The sequence below is a fragment of the Geotrypetes seraphini genome, chromosome 14, assembly GCF_902459505.1.
Source record: "Geotrypetes seraphini chromosome 14, aGeoSer1.1, whole genome shotgun sequence".
Lineage (NCBI taxonomy): Eukaryota > Metazoa > Chordata > Amphibia > Gymnophiona > Dermophiidae > Geotrypetes > Geotrypetes seraphini.
Window position 1 is genome coordinate 61,590,021 of NC_047097.1, and position 24,934 is coordinate 61,614,954.

Here is a 24,934-nt window from a genome sequence, read left to right on the forward strand (position 1 = left end):
AGTACAAAGTGCTACCCTTTGGCCTCGCTTCATCACCCAGGGTATTCACCAAGTGCCTTATCGTAGTAGCGGCCTTCCTCAGGTCTCACAATCTCCAGGTGTTCCCCTACTTGGACGATTGTTTGGTGAAAGCACCTACGTCTCAACTTGTGCTACAAGCTACTCATCACACCATCTCTCTACTCCACCTCCTGGGGTTCGAGATCAACTACCCCAAGTCGCATCTGCTTCCCACCCAGCGACTTCAATTCATCGGAGCAGTTCTGGACACCACACTAATGAGGGCTTTTCTCCCCTCCGATCGTCAGCGAACCCTGCTCCATCTCTGTCGTCAGGTACTCATGCATCCCTCCATTCCTGCCCGACAGATGATGGTCCTCCTGGGTCACATGGCCTCGACAGTACATGTCCTTCCTCTAGCGCGTCTCCACCTCAGAACACCTCAATGGACTCTCGCCAACCAATGGTCACAGACTACGGATCTTCTTTCTCATCCCATCTCTGTGACATCATCTCTTCAGCAATCTCTCCAATGGTGGTTGAACTCCTCAAATCTTTCCAGGGGTCTGCTCTTTCATCTACCCCCTCACTCCATGATCATCACCACGGATGCCTCCCCCTATGCGTGGGGAGCTCACCTAGGAGATCTACGCACCCAGGGACTTTGGACCCCACAGGAGCGTCAACATCACATCAATTTCCTGGAACTCAGAGCCATGTTCTACGCCCTCAAGGCTTTCCAGCATCTTCTCTGCCCTCAGGTTCTTCTCCTGTGCACAGACAATCAAGTCGCCATGTACTACATAAACAAGCAAGGCGGCACCGGATCTCGCCTCCTTTGTTTGGAGGCTCTACGCATCTGGACCTGGGCCACGGCCCGCAATCTCTTCCTCAAGGCTGTCTATATCCAGGGCGAACAGAACTCCCTGGCCGACAATCTCAGCCGCATCCTTCAACCTCACGAGTGGACGCTGGACCCTCCAACACTCCACTCCATCTTTGCTCGCTGGGGCACTCCGCAGGTGGACCTCTTTGCAGCACCTCACAACCATCAGCTGCCCCAATTCTGTTCCAGACTCTTCTCTCCTCATCGTCTGGCCCCAGATGCATTCCTGCTCGACTGGAGAGATCGGTTCCTTTATGCCTTCCCTCCACTTCCTCTGATGTTGCGGACCTTGTCCAAACTCCGCAGGGACAGAGCCACCATGATTCTCATCGCTCCTCGGTGGCCTCGACAACACTGGTTCTCCCTCCTGCTCCAACTCAGCTCCAGGGAGCCCATTCCTCTTCCTGTGTTTCCTACTCTACTTACACAGCAGCATCAATCTCTACTACATCCCAATCTGTCTTCGCTCCACCTGACAGCTTGGTTTCTCTCGGGCTGACCTCTCCTGAGAATCTATCTCAGCCTGTCCGTCTCATTTTGGACGCCTCCAGGAAACCAGCCACCCTCCAATGTTACCATCAGAAGTGGACCAGGTTCTCCTCTTGGTGTCTACGGCATCATCACGATCCCACCTCTTTAGCGGTGGAAACTGTACTGGAATATTTGCTCTCGCTGTCCAATGCTGGCCTCAAATCTACCTCCATCAGAGTCCACCTCAGTGCCATCACTGCGTTTCACGAGCCTATCCTCGGAAAACCTCTCACGGCTCATCCACTGGTTTCCCGGTTCATGAGAGGTCTCTTCAATGTCAAACCACCTCTGAAGCCTCCTCCTGTCGTCTGGGACCTGAATGTGGTTTTATCAGCACTCATGAAACCTCCGTTTGAGCCTCTTGCCACAACTTCACTCAAATTTCTTACCTGGAAGGTGCTTTTCCTAATTGCCATCACCTCTGCCAGGAGGGTTAGTGAGCTGCATGCACTGGTTGCCGATCCACCATTCACTGTTTTTCACCATGACAAGGTGGTCCTGCGTACCCATCCCAAATTCCTTCCAAAGGTGGTCTCAGCTTTTCACCTGAACCAGTCCATTGTGTTGCCCGTCTTTTTCCCTAAACCCCATTCTCATCCTGGGGAACAGGCGCTGCACACGCTGGATTGTAAGCGTGCCCTTGCCTACTACCTTGACCATACCAGGGCTCACCGCTCATCTCCTCAGCTCTTTTTGTCCTTCGACCCTAACCGTCTAGGTCATCCTGTCTCCAAACGGACGCTTTCCAATTGGCTTGCTGCCTGTATTGCGTTCTGTTATGCTCGGGCCGGTCTCTCACTGGAAGGTGCTGTCACGGCCCACAGAGTCCGAGCTATGGCTGCTTCTGTGGCTTTCCTCCGTTCCACGCCCATCGAGGAAATCTGTAAGGCGGCCACTTGGTCCTCAGTTCACACGTTCACTACTCACTACTGTCTGGATGCTTTCTCCAGACGGGATGGGCACTTCGGCCAATCTGTGTTACAAAATTTATTTTCCTAATGGCCAACCATCCCTCCTCCCTCTCTGTTAGCTTGGAGGTCACCCATGCGTAAAGAATATGCTGCCTGCTTGTCCTGGGATAAAGCACAGTTACTTACCGTAACAGGTGTTATCCAGGGACAGCAGGCAGATATTCTTACGTCCCACCCTCCTCCCCGGGTTGGCTTCTTAGCTGGCTTATCCTAACTGGGGACCACGCACTCCTCCGTCGGGCGGGAAGGCACTCGCGCACGCGCGGTGCGGCCAACTAGAACTTTCTAGTTAAAAAGGTCCGTACCGAGGGCTCCGTCGGTGACGTCACCCATGCGTAAAGAATATCTGCCTGCTGTCCCTGGATAACACCTGTTACGGTAAGTAACTGTGCTTAATAAATCATTTCCAGAACATTTATATCCACAGTCTTTTTTGTTTTTATCGTTGGATTGATTCTACTGTGGATTATTGGGTCTTCTTTTTTTCGTTGGTTGTAGACCCTGAGTGGAACATGTGTGGGCCATGGTCGGGGTGCCAAGTTATCCGCATAATTTACAGAATTACTGTTAAGTTATGCACAAATTCCCAGATTTTGTTGCACCCAAATTTCTGTGTCCCGTTTTGTGTGTGCATCAGAGATACACAAGCAAATTCCAATTAGGGGCTCCCTTTACAAAGCCAGGGTAGAGGTTTATTCCGCGAGCCGGTGAGGTAAGTGCTCCAGCGCTCATAGGAATTCTCAGTGACATTCAGTGTTTCTCAGCTCGGTCGTGCCAGTCAGGTTTTCAGGCATAAACTTGATTTGCATATGCTGCCTCCATTATATGCAAAATTCTTTCAAGCATATTCATTGTGGAAATCCTGAAAACCTGACTGGCAAGGGGGTGCTCCAGGACTGAGCTGAGAGACACCGAATAGCTGACTATTGCCAAAGCAAGAGGATTAAGCCTTCTGCTAAAACACTCCTTAGTACTCTGTGAGAGGAACAGCAACAGAGATGGGACCTGGGGAGAAGAGAGGTTTGTAGCTAAACTTTCCTTACTCTCATATGGTGCTTTGTAAGTTGATCTGAAGATCACTTTACTTGGCTGCAGTGAAAGGGCACAAGTAGTCCTCCAGCTCTTAGTCCCTTCCTGTCTGGAGGGCATGTACCCTTTTTTTCCTGTGGGTTGTGCTCCTCCTGCAACGCCCTCACTCACATGCAGGTTTTCCAAGGCGTCACTGGGGATGGGGGTGGGATTTCTGCGAACGGCTATGATATGATCGGTAAGATTACCAGGTTGTTGGGGGGTGGGGTGGGGTAAACCGGGGATAGCAGAGAGTTCATGTGGTTTGCAGGATGAAATCCTGTCACGTCTTCTCCGGCTCCACTCCAGTGGTTCCCAACCCTGTCCCAGAGGACCACCAGCCAGTCTTTTCGGAACGGCCCTAATGAATATGCATGAGAAAGATTTGCATATAATGGAGGCGACAGGCATGGGAATCTGCCCCATGAATATTCATTATAGCTATCCTGAAAACCTGTCTGGCTGGTAGTCCTCTGGGACAGGGTTGGGAACCATTGCTCTCCTCCCTCTCCTCGGTTCATCACTCCCTGCCTCTTTCTTACTAGCCCTCTTCCTGGTCCCACCACACTCCGCCTCCTCACCTTCTCCAATTCCACTGCCATCTTCCTGTGTCCTGACCCCGTTGTACTGCCTTCCCAGTGCCATTGACACCTCCTCAGTCACCTTCTTCCTAGTTATAATATTCTGTTTCTCCCTCCATTTGTTTCCTCTGCATTTGCTTCTCTTGCTGCCACAGTCACCGTCCTCTTCCCATGAGCACCAGCGTATATCTGTCAGGATCTTCCTTCCGTAGTTCCTCACAGTGGCATTTTTTTTTTTTTTGTCGGCGCTTCTCATTTTGGGGAAATCATTGCTTCTCTTGCTGTCGCATTCCTGTTGCTGCTTTTCATGCTGCAAGGCTGGGGCCCTTCTCCTCCCGATGCCACGGTTCCCCTGTTGTGCCTAAAGCTGTTGCATTCCTGTTGCTGCTTGTTACTCCGGAAACTGAAGAACCATGGGGTGGAAGGAGACGTACATAGATGGATCAGAAACTGGTTGGAGGGTAGAAAACAAAGGGTAGGAGTGAAGGGTCACTACTCCGACTGGAGGAGGGTCACGAGTGGTGTCCCGCAGGGCTCGGTGCTCGGGCTGCTGCTATTTAATATCTTCATAAATGATCTAGAAACAGGAACGAAGTGCGAGATAATAAAATTTGCGGACGACACCAAACTATTTAATGGAGCTCGGACTACAGAGGACTGCGAAAAGTTGCAAAGGGACTTGAACAAATTAGAAGAATGGGCGGCGAAATGGCAGATGAAGTTCAACATTGAAAAATGTAAAGTATTACATGTGGGGAGCAGAAACTCGAGGTACAACTATACAATGGGAGGGATGTTATTGAATAAGAGTACCCAGGAAAGGGACTTGGGGGTAATGGTGGACATGACAATGAAGCCGTCGGCACAGTGTGCAGCGGCCGCTAAGAGAGCGAATAGAATGCTTGGTATAATCAAAAAGGGTATTACAGCCAGAACGAAAGAAGTTATCCTGCCGTTGTATCGGGCGATGGTGCGCCCGCATTTGGAGTACTGCGTCCAATATTGGTCGCCGTATCTTAAGGATATGGCATTAGTCGAGAGGGTTCAAAGGAGAGCAACACGTCTGATAATAGGTATGGAAAACCTGTCATATTCTGAGAGATTGGAGAAGCTGGGTCTCTTTTCCCTGGAGAAGAGGAGACTTAGAGGGGATATGATAGAGACTTACAAGATCATGAAGGGCATAGAGAGAGTAGAGAGGGACAGATTCTTTGAACTTTCGAAAAATAAGAGAACAAGAGGGCATTCGGAAAAGTTGAAAGGGGACAGATTCAAAACAAATGCTAGGAAGTTCTTCTTTACCCAACGTGTGGTGGACACCTGGAATGCGCTTCCAGAGGACGTTATAAGGCAGAGTACGGTACTGGGGTTCAAGAAAGGATTGGACAAATTCCTACTGGAAATGGGGATAGAGGGGTATAGATAGAAGATTAATGCACAGGTCCTGGACCTGTTGGGCCGCCGCGTGAGCGGACTGCTGGGCACGATGGACCTCGGGTCTGACCCAGCAGAGGCATTTCTTATGTTCTTATGTTTTTGCTGCGTGGCCGGGCCTCTTCTCCTTCTCATGCCAGGTTCTTCCTGTTGTACCTGTAGCTATCACATTCCTGATGCTGCCGGGCTGAGTCCCTTCTTCTCCTCATGTCTGGGTTCTCATGTTATTCCTCCTTTCAACCCCTCTCTGCAGTGGCGTGTGGTGATTTTTAAAAAAATTTCTTTACTTTTTGCTTGATTTGTCGAGTAGGCAGCCTGCTCAACCAGTCAAACTGAATCAAACAAAAAGTAAACCAAAAAAAAAAAAAAAAAAGCAGGGCTCTTGGGCTGGGGATTTTCCGAACCCCCTGATCTTAATGTTACCATATGGCTCCATAAAAAGGAGGACGGACTAGTTTTACTTCCATTGAAAGCAATGGAAATAAAACCTGGATGTTTCTGGAAGCCATATGGTAACCCATACGCCTGAAGGCCCGTATAGTACAGATCTGAATCTGATTGGCTGAGCTACATTTGCCTGTTGCCCTTAAAGAGCCCAGGAGAACACAGCCCTTGCCAGGAGTCGCAAGATCACGAGGTGTCCCTGCTCTCGCTTCCTGTATATGACGCCGAGGCAGCAGTAGATGGAAGTGAGAGGAATTGGCCAGACCACAGGTTCCCTTTTTGCCAGGAGGCACACCTCATAATTCTGAATGACCCTAGCCCCGTCCTGACGAAGAAGGCGAAACGCGTTGGTGGGGAACAGTTCGGCCATGCAGCTTTAATACTAAGTTAAGTGCATTAGTCATTCATGATGGTTAAAGAATGGTATGCCCACATGAGCAAATTTAACATAAATGAAGAAAGAAAATTGAAACTAGCTCTCAGGAAAAGCCGAGGGTTAAATTAAAAGATAAAGAAAAAAAGAAAAAAAAACCCCAATTGTAATACACACCAGGGGAATTCAGTGAGGAGTGCTGCTACGCTGATAAATTTCAGAGTAGCGTTCTGAGTTATCCCCAGTGTTCACATATCATTGCATAGTTCTTGCTTTCAGAAATATATGTGGCAAGACAGAGAGTCTGTTTTGAAATGTAATTGTCTCTGCCATTTTTTTATAGTTTGATTTACAAAACAGCAGAATGAGGTTTTGCATTTATCCGCAGGGAGCAACAGGTCCCTCACATACCACAGGACTAGGGACAGGACACACAAAGCCCTGGTAACCCGGCAAAAAAGACTGCTGGGAACGATTTTTGATTTTCCGGGGTATGCTCAGCACAGATAGCATGCACACGCCCGGAAGTAGAAGGGGGCAGGGAGGAGGATAGGTGTCTGCGCCCCCACCAAGACAGCACCCAGAGTGAACAACACCCCCCCCCCCTCCACTTACTATGCCACTGAGTGCAAGGTTTCCTCACACATGCACTCACACACACATTATCTCTCCAATCTACTGATTTCAGCCCCAAACTACAGAACCTTCAGGAGGGAAATGAAAACCAGGCTCTTCAAAAAACATGTCAAGACAAACTCCTGATACAACCAATTATCCTCACTCCATCACCAGACTCCAAATGTTACAACCAATAGCTTCCCTGTAATCTTCTGGAAATGAACAGAATCTCTTCCTTTTGTAATCCGCCTAGAACCGCGAGGCATTGGCGGAATAAAAGTGGGGCTGGTCTCTGCACTTTTCAAGGCTGTATTGTTTGTTCCCCCGCTGAGCCAAACATGGGTGAAACAAGGTCGCTTGTTGGGAAGATTGGAGAAGATATGACAGTGTCGGAGCTCAAGTCGTCTTTTGTCAGCTGAGTCCTTGAAAGTGCCTTTGGGAGACTTTGCCTTTTTCTAAACTGAGCCGTTGTGTGAGGGAGTTTTTTTTTGCCAGTGAAAGTATCAAAAGCAGTTTTGATTTGTACCTTTTGGTTCTATACTGCTACATTAGTCTGAGGCTTTTTCTTACTCGGTGCCACGATCACACAACATTTTGAATCATTATATGGACTTATTATATGTTGTTGCGTCCTCATATAATTTGTTAACGGAATAAAAGAATCTAATGCAATGTAACACATTACCACAGGACAGATAAAGGACAGGCAACAGCAGTGCTCACTTCAACCACATATCCCTCCCTACCGGGTACTAAACATGATACAGCAGCAGTGGCAACTGAGCCTGTGATTTCTGAGCTCTTTTTGACTTTTGGTTTGGGGGGTTTTAGTCCTCCCGACCTTGCCTGACCAGCTCTTTTCTGAACTCTTCCCCAGGTCTCCTTCAGATGCAGCTGATCCTACACTACGACGAGACTTACCGAGAGGTGAAATACGGTACCATGGGGTTGCAGGACATTGACAACAAGATGCTGATGGGTATTAACGTCACACCCATTGTGGCGCTGCTGTATACACCTGTTCTCATTAGGTACCACACGCATGATGCAGCTAGCCCTTCTCTAAAAAGGATAGACTCAGAAGTAACCTCAGAAAATATTTTTTCACGGAAAGGGTGGCGAATGGCTGGAATGGCTTCCCGGTGGAGGCGGTGAAGCCAAAAATGTATCTGAACCCAAGAAAAAAGTGACCTGGATTGGCCACCGTGAGGACAGGCTCCTGGGCTAGATGGACCATTGGTCTGACCCAGTAAAGCTATTCTTAGGTTCAAATACATTGAATCTCTAAGGGAGAGGAAGAGAGAAGAAGATGGCATGGAGAGACGGACTAGATGGACCATATGGTCTTGGACAGCCTTCATTTTTCTCTGTTTCTATATTAACAGAATATGCTTAGGTAGATACTGATTGGAGCATACTTGCAGCTATGCTAATATTATAACATTCATATGTCTTAAGGGCCTGATTCTGAAAACTGTGACAGCCAGAGTAGGCGCCTGCAAAATGGGCGCCTACTGGGTGTCAATCACCGGTAGGCATTGCGTCCAGAATCACATCTATTTTTTGAACAGATAACTTAAATGTAGGCTGCATTGCAGGCCTACATTTAAGGCATCTGACTTGGCGCCTACAGAAGCACTAAGGCATGCCTATGGACGCCTAAGGCCACTTCCGGCATAAGCCACGCCTACATCGGCCCGAGGCATCCATAGGCGTGCATAGGCACTTCTGTAGATACGAGTCAGACACCTACATTATAGGTGTTGTTCGCCGCTTTGATTAAAAAACAAACCAACCACCCCACTGTATATCCTGATTTGTCCATTAGATGGCGGTAGGACGCCTACCTTCAGGACGCTGTTTTGCGAATCAGCCTCTTAATGCTTGTTTTATAGAATAGTTTTATTAGTATGTGAATGTTGAACCCAATAGTCAAAATGATTTAAATGAAAATTGGACTGACATTAAGAATCAGACCATGCCACTCCATATTAAAAAAAGAATAACCCAGGTGATAACGTTTTTTCACCCTTTCTTCCCTGTGCACAAAAGAGAGCTTTTCAACAGATTTTTCTTGCCCTCAGAGATGCCACCAGGAGATCACCATATCATATCTTCTGGCTTTACGCACCAAATCGTCATAGGGTCAAAATATTTAGTGTGTGTCTATTTCATTTATTTTTTGATTTTTTAGTTTTTAGTTATTTTAGCCTTAAAACTATAAATATTTTAAAGAAATTTTTCAATATTAGAATACTTAGCTGGCTGGTGGTAGATGATTAATAAGGGATTAATGAGCCAACATGTTTCACCCTTGGAGGGGGTTTCCTCAGGGCTACTATCCCTTTTTCTGCCAATTGTTCACGACATGACCACCCAGTAAAAGTTTTTTGGAAAACTTTTGGGTGGTCATGTCGTGAACAATTGGCAGAAAAAGGGATAGTAGCCCTGAGGAAACCCCCTCCAAGGGTGAAACATGTTGGCTCATTAATCCCTTATTAATCATCTACCACCAGCCAGCTAAGTATTCTAATATTGAAAAATTTCTTTAAAATATTTATAGTTTTAAGGCTAAAATAACTAAAAACTAAAAAATCAAAAAATAAATGAAATAGACACACACTAAATATTTTGACCCTATGACGATTTGGTGCGTAAAGCCAGAAGATATGATATGGTGATCTCCTGGTGGCATCTCTGAGGGCAAGAAAAATCTGTTGAAAAGCTCTCTTTTGTGCACAGGGAAGAAAGGGTGAAAAAACGTTATCACCTGGGTTATTCTTTATTGATACCTGATCCTTGTGAATAAACTTTATTGCATCATATACGGCCAGATATAACACTCCATATTAAAAGCCATACATTTTTTTGCTCACCCATGTTCTACAGGCTGATGGCTCCTTAATATCTTGGAATGATCTTAGCTTGTCTGGTGTTTTTTTCCATTGGGGACTTTCTTGCTTTTCAGCAACTTCATCATTACATTCGGTCTCTTCCTCGAGACGCTTTAGCTTTTCCTATTGAAGACAGGTTTGCGGCACTTCTGGATCCATATCTGGAGGTTGGATTTACGGTTTCTGGACTCTATAAGGACTTTCATCGTATTATGGGACCGACTGATCGTGCAGTGTTACAGGCACGTTGGTGTCAAGATCTGGGGATTGCCCGAGATGCTTTGGATCTCTCTTCCTTGATTAAACGAATCCCGGGAGTCTCTGTTAATGCAGATCTGCGTGAATGTCAATTTCGGGTACTTCATCGTGGCTATTTTACGAAGAGTCAGTTATGTTACTCGGGTTATACGGATTCACCTTTGTGCCCTAAGTGCCTCATGCAGCCCCATTTGTTTATCCATGCTTTTTGGTCCTGTGTGAAAATTAAACGCTTTTGGAGGCAGGTTTTATCTTACGTAGAGTGTGTTTTGGGTTGTACGCTTCCTTTTTCTGCGGCTGGTCTTTTGCTGGATAAATATGAAGCCTTTTGCTTGCCCGATCCGGGTCAGCGTCAGTTTATGCGGCGGGTGGGTGCCTTGGGGAAGAAGGTGATTCTTTCTGTCTGGATTGGAGACGCTTTGCCCTCCTTTTGGGCTTGGAGGAATCGTTTGCATACTCTGCTGCTGCTGGAACGGAAGGATGTGTATCATAGTTTGCGACGAAAGCGACAGTTTCTTCGGATTTGGGATTCCTATCTCCATTCTCTATCGCCACGGGCTAAAGTGACATTTTGAATTCCTTGTGAACCTCTCCAAGGCCAGAGCTCTCTATATTGTTATCGCTGGGGCGCCAGGGGTGCGTGGGAGGCCATGAACCTTTCTTCTGTGTTGTTTTTACATTTTTTTTTTTTTCAATGTTGGAGTTTTATTCCTAGTCCTTGGCAGTGGGTTATAAGAGTCCAAGCCTACTGCTCTAAGATTTTTCTTTGCTTTTGGATCGGGAGGTTTGGGGTGGGAAAGGTTTGGGTTGGGATTGTTGGATCTGATGCTTTGGATTTTGATTTTTTTCTAGTGTTTTCTACTGTTGGCATTTGTTGGTTGGATTTTTGTTGTTTGGAAAATAAAAATTGATTCAACCTAAAAAAGCCATACATTTTCTGCAAGACTTGACCAATCTTTGCAAAATCCTTGTATACTGCCAAAAGCACCCATCTAGGATATTTCTTGAAGAAAACTTAATCCTCTGAAGAGGCATAGGATATGAAAAACGTCACAAGCAGGCTGTACTACATATAAATATGAGAGAATGAATGCGGAACGTATGGGGTTTAGTACATAAGAACATAAGAAATGCCTTCACCGGATCAGACCAAGGTCCATCGTGTCCGGCGATCCGCGCACGCGGTGGCCCATTTAGGTTCTCCTTTTTGGAGACCGGGATTCCCTGTATGCCTCAATACAATTTGCCAGAAGATGTGCATCCAACTTGCGCTTGAAACTTGGAACAGTAGTCTCCGCCACAACCTCCTCCGGGAGAGCGTTTCAAGCGCCAACCACTCGCTGTGTGAAACAGAACTTCCTAACATTTGTCCTAAGCCTGCTGCCACTCAGTTTCAGGCTATGACCCCGTGTGCGTGTCACTTCCGAAAATGTTAGTAATGCTGTTTCCTGGTCTATTTTATCGAATCCTTTTAATATCTTAAAGGTCTCTATCAAATCCCCTCTCAATCTTCTCTTTTCAAGGGTGAATAGTCCCAGTTTTCTGAGGCGTTCTTTGTAGCTCAAATTCTCCATACCTTTGATTAGTTTCGTGGCTCGTCTCTGCACCTTCTCCAGCAGAGTTATAGCCTTCTTAAGTAGTTCATTTAATAAAGTCTGGAGCCCATTGACTACATTTGTTACCTTGCAATAAGGGTCATATATCTCTCCTTTTCTTAGATTTCCTTACACATCCAGGGTGGATGGGTGGGGGGAGGGAAATGTATTTTGAGGATTTAAATGACTTAATTATAATACTGTAATCCCGTCATATGTCTTATTGTATTAATAATTGGGAGGAGGATGGGAGAAAATGATTGTTTTATGTATTACTTGTGTAGTTAATAGTGCGTTCTATGCAGTATTTTATGTTCAATTAATTGTATTGCACTGTCAAAGTTTGAAAATCAATAAAGTTTTTAAAAAAACACCCCAAAAAAACAAAATGATTTAAATGGCCAGGAGAAGCTTCTGGCCATTTAAATCACCTGTCTGGGGCTAACTGGGCATTTTCAATTACAATTAACCGAATAGTGCCACTGAAAATGCCCAGTTAGTGTCCGAACTGAAACCAGCTACTTTGGGGGGTTTCTGGGGGCAGAGTCAGCACTTAACTGGTTAAGTGCAATATTTGGGGCTTAATTGGTTAAAATTAACTGCATTAATAGGTCTGCATAAAAGGCAGTCCTATCTTTTTGCTCTTCTTTATAGCCAGTTACCGTAAGTGCCAAATATCGCACTTAAGCATCTGTTTTGGTCAACTCCCTATACCCTACAATACAATACTGGAGCCCGGGCATAGCCCAGCATTGAATTTTCAGATATGCTGATTGCCGCCGGCTAAATATCGAGCCTGTTCATTTTAGGTTGTACAGTTTCTTTCATCTAAGCTAGTTTGAAGTGCAGAAGGGAAGCTTCTGAGAATCTCCACAGACTCCTGTGTTTTATGTCCTTAGGTTTTTCGGTACCAAGTGGATGATGTTTCTTGCAGTTGGCATTTACGCTCTCTTTGTATCCACCAATTACTGGGAGCGCTATTACACCCTGGTACCCTCGGCCATAGCCATTGGGGCAGTGATTGTGCCCCTGTGGGCTTCCTTGGGCAACTACATCATCAGGTAAGAGGCACGAGACAGGCCTTTGGGCTGAAGAATTACATTCAAGTTTCAAGTTTATTATAATTTTGATTAATCGCTTATTCAAAATTCTAAACGATGAACATATCAGTAAAATTTACAAAACTGAGGGGGCAACAAAAACAAACAAAGAACTAAACCTTACAAAAACATATTGAAGGCTAACTTTACAAACATAATAAAACACGAGGAAAGGATGGGAAAAGAAATACAATTTGAATAATAGAAGTGAAGACAATTATGGTAAAAATCAATAGGAAGGGAAAGAACAATGAACCTCAGAGAAATTATGGAATTAGTGATTTCTATTCCGCCATTACCTTGCGGTTCAAGGCGGATTACAAAAGGAGTTATCTGGCCATTTCCAGAGGAATTGAAGAGTAGAGCGAGTTGCTTCAGAGAATTGGGACGAGTCTTGAGGTGTTAGTTTGTCTTCAAGGATTTCTTGAATAGGATGTTTATTTCTTTTCTGAATGATTTGTAGTCTGGGGTCGTTATCAGTAAATTGGAGAGTTGGTAGTCTAGTTTTGCTGCTTGTATGGCTAGAAGGCCATCGTACAGTTTTTTCATTTGACGTCTCTGATTGGGGGATGCATGAATGGTTTGTGGGTTCTCCTATGTCCGGTTGAGGTAGTTTGGGTAGGCTGGGCTGCCTCCATTTATGGTTTTAAATAGTAGGCAGTAGAATTTGAATTGTACTCTTGCTTGTATTGGGTGCCAGTGTGAGTCGAGGTTTGCCGCTGTGATGTGGTCGTGTTTCCTCAGTGAATACATAAGTCTTAGCGCTGTGTTTTGAACTGTTTGTAGTTGTTTTATCATGGTTGTGGGGCAGGGGAGATAGAGTATGTTGCAGTAGTCTAGAAGACCTAGGACCAGGGGCTGGAATTGTGTTCTGTCGAAGAATTTTCGAACTTGCCTTAAGTTTCTCATGTATTGTTTTGTTGATTTGTGGTTGCATTGTACAGCATCTGTCTATCATCATTCCTAGAAGTTTTAGAGTGGGTTGTATGGGGTATGTGATTGAGTTTATTACTAGATTTGTTATGGTTGGGGTTTTATTATTTTCGAGGAGAATGAATTTTGTCTTGTCTGGGTTCAGTTTCAGTTTGTGATTTTTCATCCATGTTGCTACTGTTTCAAGTGTCCTGTGTAGTGTGTCTGTCATGGAGGACGTTGGTTGGTCAAAAGGAAGGAGAATGGTGATGTCGTCTGCATAGCTATGGGAGGTTAAGCCTAATTTGTCCAGGCAGGTGCCGAGGGATGCAATGTAGGGATTGAAGAGAGTTGGGGATAGTGGAGATCCTTGGGGTATGCCGCAGGGGTTGGACCATGGTTCTGATTTTTCTTTGTTCAACTTTACTCTGTAAGTTCTGGATTGTAGGAATTATTAAAAGAAGAAAAAGAAAGCTGAAATGCAAAGCAGCTCAGTAAGTTACTGGCACTCCCACCCTGCAGCACCTAAGACTCGGCCTAGGAAGTTGCTGGCCTAGGACCTCTGGCTCAGCCCATCAAGTTAGTGACACTCCAAGCCTGCAACACCTAAGACTCAGCCCAGGAAAGCCCATAGCATCTCTGGTTCAGCCCAGCAAGTTACCAACACTCCTCCTCCTCCTTATCACTTATATAGCGCTGCACATTTTGACATTTATAGATGGTCCCTGCTTGAAAGAGCTTACAATCTGACTTGGACAGACAGACACGACATATAGGGTTGGGGATGCAGAACCCAAGGTGAGAGGAGTTAGGAGTCGAAAGCACTCTCGAAGAGGTGGGCTTTTAACTGGGCCTTGAACACTGCCAGAGACGGAGCCTGCCGTAGGGGTTTGGGCAGCTTGTTCCAAGCATATGGTGCAGCAAGACAGAAGCGATGGAGTCTGCAATTGGCAGCTGAAGAGAAGGGCACAGAAAGGAGGGACTTACCAGCTAAGCAGAGCTTGGGTGGGGGGGGGTGAATTATAGGGGGAGATAAGTGAAGAGTCTGCAGTATGTCTGGCTCAGCCCAGGAGATCACTGACTAGGGTTACCAGATTTTACTTATGTAAAATCCGGACCTATAGACCTGCCCCAGGCCCGCCCAGTTCCACCCATCCCTGCCCTTTATGTCCATGCCACGCCCCTAGCCCCACCCCCCTCAGCCTGCTCATCTCAGTCGGGGAGGGCATTCGCACATAAGCAGATGCCCTTCCTGACACGATCAAAGTGCCGTGTTTTGAAAAGCCATCCGGATGCCTGGACATGCCCTCTACAAAGAGGACATGTCCGGGTAAATCCAAACGTCTGAACATAAGAACATAAGTAGTGCCTCTGCTGGGTCAGACCAGAGGTCCATCATGCCCAGCAGTCCGCTCACACGGTCCAGGTCCTCTATCTATATCCTTCTATCCCCTTTTCCTTCAGGAAATTGTCTAATCCCTTCTTGAACCCCAATACTGTACTCTGTCCTATCACACCCTCAAGAAGTGCATTCCAGGTGTCCACCTCGCTCTGGGTAAAGAAGAACTTCCTAGCATTGGTTCTGAATCTGTCCCCTCTTAATTTTTCCGAATGCCCTCTCGTTCTTGTAGTTTTTGAAAGTTTGAAGAATCTATCCCTCTCCACTTTCTCTATGCCCTTCATGATCTTGTAAGTCTCTATCATGTCCCTTCTAAGTCTCCTCTTCTCCAGGGAAAAGAGCCCCAGTTTCTCCAATCTTTCTCTCTCTCTCTCTTTCTCCCTCTCTCTCTCTTTCTATCTCTCTTTCTCTCTCTCTCTCTCTCTTTCTATCTCTCTCTCTCTCTCTCTTTCTGTCCCTCTCCACTTTCTCTATGCCCTTCATGATCTTGTAAGTCTCTATCATGTCCCTTCTAAGTCTCCTCTTCTCCAGGGAAAAGAGCCCCAGTTTCTCCAATCTTTCTCTCTCTCTCTCTTTCTCCCTCTCTCTTTCTATCTCTCTCTCTTTCTCTCTCTCTCTTTCTCTTTCTATCTCTCTCTTTCTCTCTCTCTCTCTCTTTCTATCTCTCTCTCTCTCTCTTTCTATCTCTCTCTCTCTCTCTTTCTATCTCTCTCTCTTTCTCTCTCTCTCTCTCTCTTTCTATCTCTCTCTCTCTCTCTCTTTCTGTCCCTCTCCACTTTCTCTATGCCCTTCATGATCTTGTAAGTCTCTATCATGTCCCTTCTAAGTCTCCGCTTTTCCAGGGAAAAGAGTCCCAGTTTCTCTAATCTGGTAACCCTATCACTAACACTCTCAGTCTGCAATACCTGAGGCGCAGCCCGATAAATGACTTCTGTGACTTTTTTTTTTTTTTAAAGATTCTTTTTCCCTTTTACAGAATGGCACAGAAGTATTACGAGTATGCGAATTACAAAGAGCCGCATGTGCAGGAACAGCGCAAAGCGCCTCGCGGAGCCTGTCACAAGTACATTATTCTCTTTCAGACTGTCTTCTTCAACTTCTTCTATGTGAGTTTCTGGATTCTCCACACACATCATATATTACAGCTGCAAAATATCTGAGTTTGAAAAAAATCAAGGGGATGTACTTCTTTGGGTCTGCCCTAACTCTGACCTTTGTGCAGCTCTTTTTTTCCCCTGTAAAGGGAGGGGCAGGAGGGAGGCAATTTTCAAAGGTTTTTAAAAAATATTCTGTATATAAATAGCCATTTACTTTCGCAGATTCCTTGGATAATGTGGTCTTCAATGCGAGGCCCGCAGGACAATGGCTGCCTGCGAGGACCTCTTTGGTGGTTCCTGCTATCATTTTGGGGTTTGTTTGTTTTTTTTCTATGTATGTATCTCTGCTTCCCATGGATCTGGGGATTTCTCCTATCTTCCCTCACCCTGCCGGGTCCTGAAAATTTGCACCTCTTTGTTGAAGATTAAGGCAGGCTGACATGAGACAGCCCAGGGGGGGTCTTCTCTCACCAATTGCGCAGGCAGGACTGGTGAAAGGAAGGCTTCAGGACTGCCTGCTGTCAGCCTCTATTAATCACCAAGGAAGACCATGTATTTACAGGTAGGAGAAACTGCCAGACCTAGGGGAGGACAAAGGGAAGGGAAATGAGGTGCAAGAATTAAATTCTGATTTGGATGCTTGCTCAGGGGAGGGGGAATAGGGAAGAGAGAGATGCTTGCTCTGGGGAGGGGAGAGAGAGAGATATGTTTGAGGAAGAGAGATACTTGATCAGGGGAGGGGGAGAGGAGAGAGAAAGAGGGTTGCTTGATCAGGGAGGTGGATAGAGGTGAGAGAAGGATACTTGATCAGCTGAGGGGAATAGGGGAGAGAGAGAGCAATGCTTAATCACGGGAGAAGGATAGGGGAAGAGAGAGAGGGATGCTTGATCAGGGGAGGTGGATAGAGGAAAGAAAGGGATGCTTGATCAGGGGAAGGGGAGGAGGAGAGATGCTTGCTCTGGGGATGATGGATAGTGGAGAGAGAGAGATGCTTGGGGAGGGGGGATAGGGGTGAGAGTGAGGCTTAATCATGGGAGAAGGATAGGGTAAGAGAGAGATGAATGCTTGATAAGGGGAAGGGAGAGGGAGAGAGAGAGGGATGCTTAATCAGCTGAGGGGAATAGAGGAGAGAGAGAGAGAGGGATGCTTAATCATGGGAGAAGGATATGGGGAGAGAGAGGGATACTTGATCAGGGGATGGGGAGAAGGAGAGATGCTTGCTCTGGGGATGATGGATAGTGGAGATAGAGATGCTAGGGGAAGGGGGATAGGGGAGAGAGAGGGTTGCTTGATCAGGGGAAGGGGATATAGGAGAGAGAGAGTGAAATGCTTGATCAGGGGAGGGAGATAGAGGAGAGAGGATGCTTGATCAGGGGAGGGGGCTATAGGGGGGAGAGATGCTTGCTCTGGTAGGGGGGAATAAATATATATAGAGAGAGAGAGATATAAACTTATCAGCACAACTGTGAAAGACAGACAAAAGCTTTTGGCATCTTGATTGTTGATGTACTTTGCAGTTCATTAATTAGAGCTGAAATATTTGCAAGTATTGATTATTTTACAGTTCTTTTTTGTCAGCTGTATCACACGTTGTTATGTGAAGATTTCTATTCTGGTACCATGTTAAATAATTTTTTTTTCTTTTCTAATAAAAGATGTATTAAATACATGCTTTTGGTTTTATTACAATTTGGGGGTTGAGAGTAAGTGAGTCAGACAAGAAATTTGATGGTACCCAGGTACAGGGTGGGGAAGGGTTGATAGCAGTGGTGTAAGCCTTGGTACAGGTGTGTTTTTGAGTGAGATGTAGTCTAGTGAAGATGAGATTCCTTGCCTCATATACGTCAGACAGATGGCATGCATTTGTCACTTATTTTCTTTTCATTGTTTTACAGTTAAGTTTTGTCATTGCGGAGATGCCCATGGTGTTTTTCTTGAATCAATATCTCTCCCCTCACGATCACACCCTCTTCAGTGTGAAGGAATGTGGTAAGCCATAGATCAATCTCTTACCTTTGCTAATACAGCACCTCCTGACCTAAAGACTGCTGAATTAAGTCATTCTGGTTCAGGGTTTCTTAACCCAGTCTTCAGACACATTTAACCAGTCAGGTTTTCAGGATACCCACAATGAATATGCATGAGATAATTTGCATACAATGGAGACTGTCACTCCCAACCTCCTTCCTTGTCTGCTCTCAGTGACAGACATTTTCTCCACTAGTAATCCCCGGGAGGAAACATACCCAGCACTCTCTCATTGCCGGTTTTCGGCCAAGGTTACCATACAGCTCCAGAAAAAGGAGGACAGATTGAGATATCTGGATTTTACTTCCATTGAAAGCAATGGAAGTAAAACCCGGATGTCACAATACATCCTCCTTTTTCTGGAGCCACATGGCAACCCTATCCCAGAGGGTTCATTGCACCATTTTAAACCAGATCCTAGAAGAACTGAGTAGCAAATGTTCATTCTTTAATAAGGGGGGGGGGTGTCACATGATCAAATTTACGAGATACTGAGGTCCTTTTACTAAGCTGGATGAGCGTTAGTGTGAATTTACCACAGCTTAAAAGGGCTTACCCTAGGACAGGGGTGTCAAAGTCCCTCCTCGAGGGCCGCAATCCAGTCGGGTTTTCAGGATTTCCCCAATGAATATGCATGAGATCTATTTGCATGCACTGCTTTCATTGTATGCTACTAGATCTCATGCATATTCATTGGAGAAATCCTGAAAACCCAACTGGATTGCGGCCCTCGGGGAGGGACTTTGACATCCCTGTCTTATATCTTTGATCCAAGCTGTATTTGACCCTGGGACTACAAGATCCATACTTCCCCCAACAAGAAGAGCTCTAGCATCAACAGCTCCTCTTGCTGGGCGAGGCTGGAACTGCCAGAACTCTAATCTCTCTCCCTGTCCCAAGCCAGCATTCCTGTACCATTCCCTACACTGCTTCCTACTGGAGAAAGCTGGAAATGCATCCCGGGAGAAGTTGTAAATATAATAACTTTAGAAAGCTTTTATATTTCAAAAATATGTGTTAGATAAGTGGATTCCTGAGTATGCTCAGCTTCTTTTATTGGAAGTCATCCGGAACATTTTGATCGTGGCAGGTAATAAATTTATTGTAACTGTAATTGATTGGAGGAACAGATGAGATTTGCTCTCGGATAACTGATTGATCTGGGAGTTGGTGATTTTCTTCCTTCCTTCCTTTCTCCAGGGACTTCAGTGACTCATGGGACCCTGCCAGGGCTTAACAAGACAGTGCTTCAGACCCTGCCACGCAGTCTAAACCTGATCATTGTGGAGAGCGTCCTGATGGGCGTGGCTTTCCTTTCTATGCTTCTGGTAGGGATGCCAGCGGGCCAGCTCTGGTAGACATTTGGTATTTTCTCGTGGGCCAAATATAATTACACTGCGGGCCAGATTTTGACACCCCTGTCTCTGTGTAAAAAATATTTTCCTTTCTCTTTTTGAGAGAAAAATGCTTTGGGATCTCAGCCATCCATAGCTTGGCAGGTTCTCTCCCTTCATTCTTCTGTGAAGACAAGTGACTGGACAGCGGGAAACCCTGTCCTCGATCAGATGAGCGATGGGGTCCCTTACATCAGGGGTGTCCAATGTCGGTCCTCGAGGGCCGCAATCCAGTCGGGTTTTCAGGATTTCCCCAATGAATATGCATGAGATCTATTAGCATACAATGATAGCAGTGCATGCAAATAGATTTCATGCATATTCATTGGGGAAATCCTGAAAACCCGACTGGATTGCGGCCCTCGAGGACCGACATTGGACACCCCTGCCTTACATAGTAACATAGTAGATGATGGCAGATAAAGACCCGAATGGTCCATCCAGTCTGCCCAACCTGATTCAATTTAAATTTTTAAATTTTTTCTTCTTAGCTTTACCCTGTACTGTGCTTGGATTCCAACTGCCGAAATCTCTGTTAAGACTTACTCCAGCCCATCTACACCCTCCCAGCCATTGAAGCCCTCCCCAGCCCATCCTCCACCAAACGTGCAAGTCTGCCCAGTACTGGCCTTAGTTCAATATTTAATCTTATTTTCTGATTCTAGATCCTTTGTGTTCATCCCACGCTTCTTTGAACTCAGTCACAGTTTTACTCTCCACCACCTCTCTCGGGAGCGCATTCCAGGCATCCACCACCCTCTCCGTAAAGTAGAATTTCCTAACATTGCCTTTGAATCTACCATCCCTCAACCTCAAATTATGTCCTCTGTTTTACCATTTTCCTTTCTCTGAAAAAGATTTTGTTCTACGTTAATACCCTTCAAGTATTTGAACGTCTGAATCATATCTCCCCTGTCTCTCCTTTCCTCTAGGCTAGGGTATACATATTCAGGGCTTCCAGTCTCTCCTCATATGTCCTTCATCCTTCGCCTTTATTTGTTTATTTATATGGAAGCATTCATAGCCCACCAGTCCAGAAAATAAAATACTCCCCTTTGCGGATTATACCAGAGTATATACAATCGTTAAAACAAATGATAGTTTATAGTTTACAGATTATTAAAAATTCTTATACTGCCCTTACTGGCTCGCAGAACCAATCAGTTTCCAAATTAATAAAAATATCGAAAGGAACTCTTTTTTTTATTTTTATAAATTTATTCATTTGTTACAAAATATAACAATTTCATGAAATAAAAAAAACAATTCAAGGAAAATACTTCAAAAAGGAACTCTTATATAATGGATAATATATCAGTACCAATCACACTCGAAAAGAGGTTGGAAACGACAGAAAAGAGATAAGAAAAATTAAAAGCAACAGGTTAAAAGTAAAATCTAGAAAGCCAGAAAGTCTGGTATCTCTTAACTGAGGGGATTCCATAACTAGCTACCACTATCTACCTAATGAAACAGCAACGTTTTTAAAGCTGATTTAAAATTCTGTAGTGATAACTCACTGCGAACATGCAAAGGTAGATTATTCCAAGTAAACGGTGACAGAAAATAAAAAGCTCTGGATCTGGTGAATTTGGTCCGCTAAGAAGGCGGTGATGGTTTAAGGAGCCTAGGACCCGGTTTGGTGAATAAGAGATTAAAGATATTCTGGCAATCCCGTCCAGAAAGTCTGAGGGTTCCTTTTACTAAGGTGCGTTAGGGCCTTACCATGCGGAATGGCGCGCGCGCTAGACCTTAACGCCGGCATTGAGCTGGCGTCATTCTAGAAGCGTACCGCGCGGTGTAGCGTGCGGTAATTTTGTGCGTGCGCTAAAACCGCTAGTGCACCTTAGTAAAAGGAGACCTTAGAAAGTAAGAAATGAAACCTTATACGCGATCCTCCGTTGAACAAGTAACCAATGGAGTTTTTTGAATAAATAGGAAATATGGTCATTACAGTCGACCTCATGCAAGACTTTGATGGCCATGTTTTGGAGGGTAACTGGGTAGGAGAGGCTCTTCCCTGGTTAAATTGTACTTCCTGTCCCAAGTACTAAAATGGATAGTGACACTGAATATTAGCACTGTCCAACTGTACCTGTAAGCTGACGTGGAATTTTTACACGAATTCCCCTCGAGACCTCAATGTACTCTTTTAAAATTTACTTATTTAAGAGTACCTGATTACTATTCAATGTATTGTAAATCGCTTTGGGTGAATCTCTTCATGAAAAGGGCAGTTAATAAATCCCAATGAATAAAAATCTATAATTATTGAGACCCCTACTTAAGAACATAAGAATAGCCTTACTGGGTCAGACCAATGGTCCATCAAGCCCAGTGGCCCGTCTTCACGGTGGCCAATCCAGGTCACTAGTACCTGGCAAAAACCCAAAGAGTAGCAACATTCGATGCCACCGATCCAGGGCAAGCAGTGGCTTCCCCCATGTCCGTTTCAATAACGGACTATGGACTTTTCCTCCAGGAACTTGTCCAAACCTTTCATAAAACCAGCTACACTATCTGCTCTTACCACAACCTCTGGCAATGCGTTCCAGAGCTTATCTACTCTCTGAGTGAAAAAAAAAAAAATCTCTCCTATTGGTTTTAAAAGTATTTCACCGAAACTTCACCGAGTGTCCCCTAGTCTTTGTAATTTTTGGCAGAGTAAAAATGTGATTCACTTGTACCCCTTCTACACCACTCAGGATTTTGGAGACTTCAATCCTATCTCTCCTCAGCCGTCTCTTTTCCAAGCTGAAGAGCCCTAACCTCTTTAGTCTTTCCTCATACGAGAGGGGTTCCATCCCCTTTATCATCTTGCTCGCTCTTCTTTGAACCTTTTCTAGTTCTGCTATATCTTTCTGAGATATGCTGACCAGAACCGAATGCGATACTCAAAGTGAGGTCACACCATGGAGCGATACAGAGCCATTATAACATTCTTAATCGTTCTAGCATCTTGCTTGCTTTTTTGGCCGTTGCCGCACATTGGGCAGACAGTCTACAATTACATCCATGGTAACAGCTCGGACGCTCATAGGAATTCTATGAGCGTCGACGCTGTTACCGCGGCAGCCGGCGCTGAAAACGCTAGCGCGGCTTTGCAAAAGAGGGGGGTTTCGTGAGAGTGCTGGGAGGGGACTGATCTAATTGACTGCTTTTCGTAATTTGAATTCCTCTGCTGATTTCCAGATCCTGATCCTGTGTGGATCCGCATACCGCCCCACAGAGGAGATCGACCTACGCAGCATTGGCTGGGGTAACATCTTCCAGCTGTCATTCAAACACATGAGGGACTACCGCCTCCGCCACCTCTTCCCGCTGTTCGTCTACAGCGGTTTTGAGGTGCTCTTCGTTTGCAAGGGCTTTGCTTTGGTAAGTGATGGAAACTTTTGCCTTGATCTGGTTTTTTTGGCAGGTAGGGCAGTGACCGCTTTGAATCTTGTTTCAGGGGAAACGTGGTATAAAGATGCGTGTGACCGCTCTGCGACGTTCAGGCGCGACTACGTTCGCCTTGCTGTTTGCTTTTGATGCTCAGTTACTGTACGAGGTTAATGGATTTCAAAGCACGGGATGTGTTCTTTCCTGAGCTTGAGAAGGCTTTAAGGCCTTCTCAAGAGTCATTTATTCAAAGACGCATTCAAAATTTGATTCCGATACTTTTTTGCGTCTTTCTTTAACTTCCATAAGAAACAACTTTCAGCATCCCCGTGCCTTTTTCTACTTTCCTTAATTGTTCTTCTCTACTATATCAATTGTACTTCCAACTTACCTTTCATCTCATGTTAGTTAAGTCATCTGTTTTAAGTGCAATTCTAAAACACTTATGTTATAATTCAAGACAAAGTTAGACAAGTTCCTGCTGAACCAGAACGTACGCAGGTAAGGCTAGACTCAGGGTTCTGGTCTTTGACCTAAGGGCTGCTGCGTGAGCGGACTGCTGGGCACGATGGTCCACCGGTCTGACCCAGAAGCAGCAATTCTTATGTTTTTATTCCATTGATGTTTATTTTAATCTCCTTTTTTCTTACCTGTAACTTCCTTAAGAACATAAGAATAGCCTCACTGGGTCAGACCATGGCCCATCAAGCCCAGTAGCCCATTCCCACGGTGGCAAATCCAGGTTTCTAGTACCTGGCCAAAACCCAAGGAGTAGCAACATTCCATGTTAATGATACAGGGCAAGCAGTGGCATCTCCCGTGTCTTTCTCAATAACAGACTTTTCCTCCAGGAACTTGTCCAAACCTTTCTTAAAACCAGCTACGCTATCCGCTCTTACCACATCCTCTGGCAATGCGTTCCAGAGCTTAACTATTCTCTGAGGGAAAAATTTTTCCTCCTGTTGGTTTTAAAAGTTCCCTGTAACTTCATCAAATGTCCCCTAGTCTTTGTAATTTTTGACGGAGTGAAAAATCAATCCACTTGTACCCGTTCTACTCTACTCCACTTAGAAGCTTTGATAAGCGATGGAATCAAATTTTAAATAAAACTTGAAACGTGACACCCCCCCAAATCAGTTATTCCCACACTCAGATTCAATATTTTCCTTTTTTCAGTGTGTATGTATTTCTTTGATCAGTGCAAGGCATCTCTTTGTGTGTCAGGACTGGCATGCTTGGGGTGGGTGAAGTGGAACTGAGACACCCTGTGCACTAGGAGACAGCGGCCCTGACAGCAAGAGACAAGCTTCTGACTAGCCTGTTTATTGCTGGGGAATAGAGATTCGTGAGTAACATAATAAATTAGAATGAAAGAAAATGGAAAATTAATGGCGTCGATATTCAATGTGATTTAACCAGCTGGAAACGGCTCCTGGCCAGTTGAAGTGCCTGTTCGGGCCTAACCACTCATTTTCAGCAGCACTTACGGTAGCTAGTTAGCGACGTTGAAAAGCACCAAACTGGCCATTTTGGGGGGCGTTCCAGAATCAGAGTGAGCAGTCGGTTGGTTAAGTGCTGCATGCCATATTTAACTGGCTATGTGTTAGCCGACGCTGCAAACCTGGAATTTCAGTGCTAGTGCCCGGATGTGGCCTGGCATTGAATTTCCGGGTTTGGTGCTGGCGGTGATTGCTGCCAGCTGAATATTGGGCCCAATGTTTTCTGACGTTTTTGGCTTGCCCCAAGCAGTGGCATACTAAGGGGGAGGGTTCTCTCTGGGCGCCATCTTTGTGAGGGCGCTGTTTTGGTGAGGGTGCAAGCACTCACACTCCTCTCCGCCCTGCCTACCCACTGCCGCACGTGCTTGCCGCTTTCCTTCCACCGTACCTCTGCAATGTTCCTGGCACAAGCAGCAACCCCCAATCTGCTGTCGCCAGCGTTGTCCGGTCCTCTGATGTCTTCCTGGACCT

At 45.4% G+C, this 24,934-nt stretch overlaps 1 protein-coding gene across 3 annotated transcripts in view; it reads left to right on the plus strand.

The window, feature by feature from the left end:
• UNC93B1 (unc-93 homolog B1, TLR signaling regulator) overlaps positions 1-24,934 on the plus strand; it is a 74,583-nt gene that overhangs the window by 39,945 nt on the left and 9,704 nt on the right. For all 3 annotated transcript variants that reach the window (XM_033920185.1, XM_033920186.1, XM_033920188.1), the window contains 6 exons: positions 7,784-7,937; positions 12,553-12,714; positions 16,041-16,170; positions 18,057-18,150; positions 19,390-19,517; positions 22,776-22,958. In XM_033920185.1, the coding sequence (XP_033776076.1) occupies positions 7,784-7,937; positions 12,553-12,714; positions 16,041-16,170; positions 18,057-18,150; positions 19,390-19,517; positions 22,776-22,958 (851 nt within the window). The remainder of the gene's footprint in view (positions 1-7,783; positions 7,938-12,552; positions 12,715-16,040; positions 16,171-18,056; positions 18,151-19,389; positions 19,518-22,775; positions 22,959-24,934) is intronic.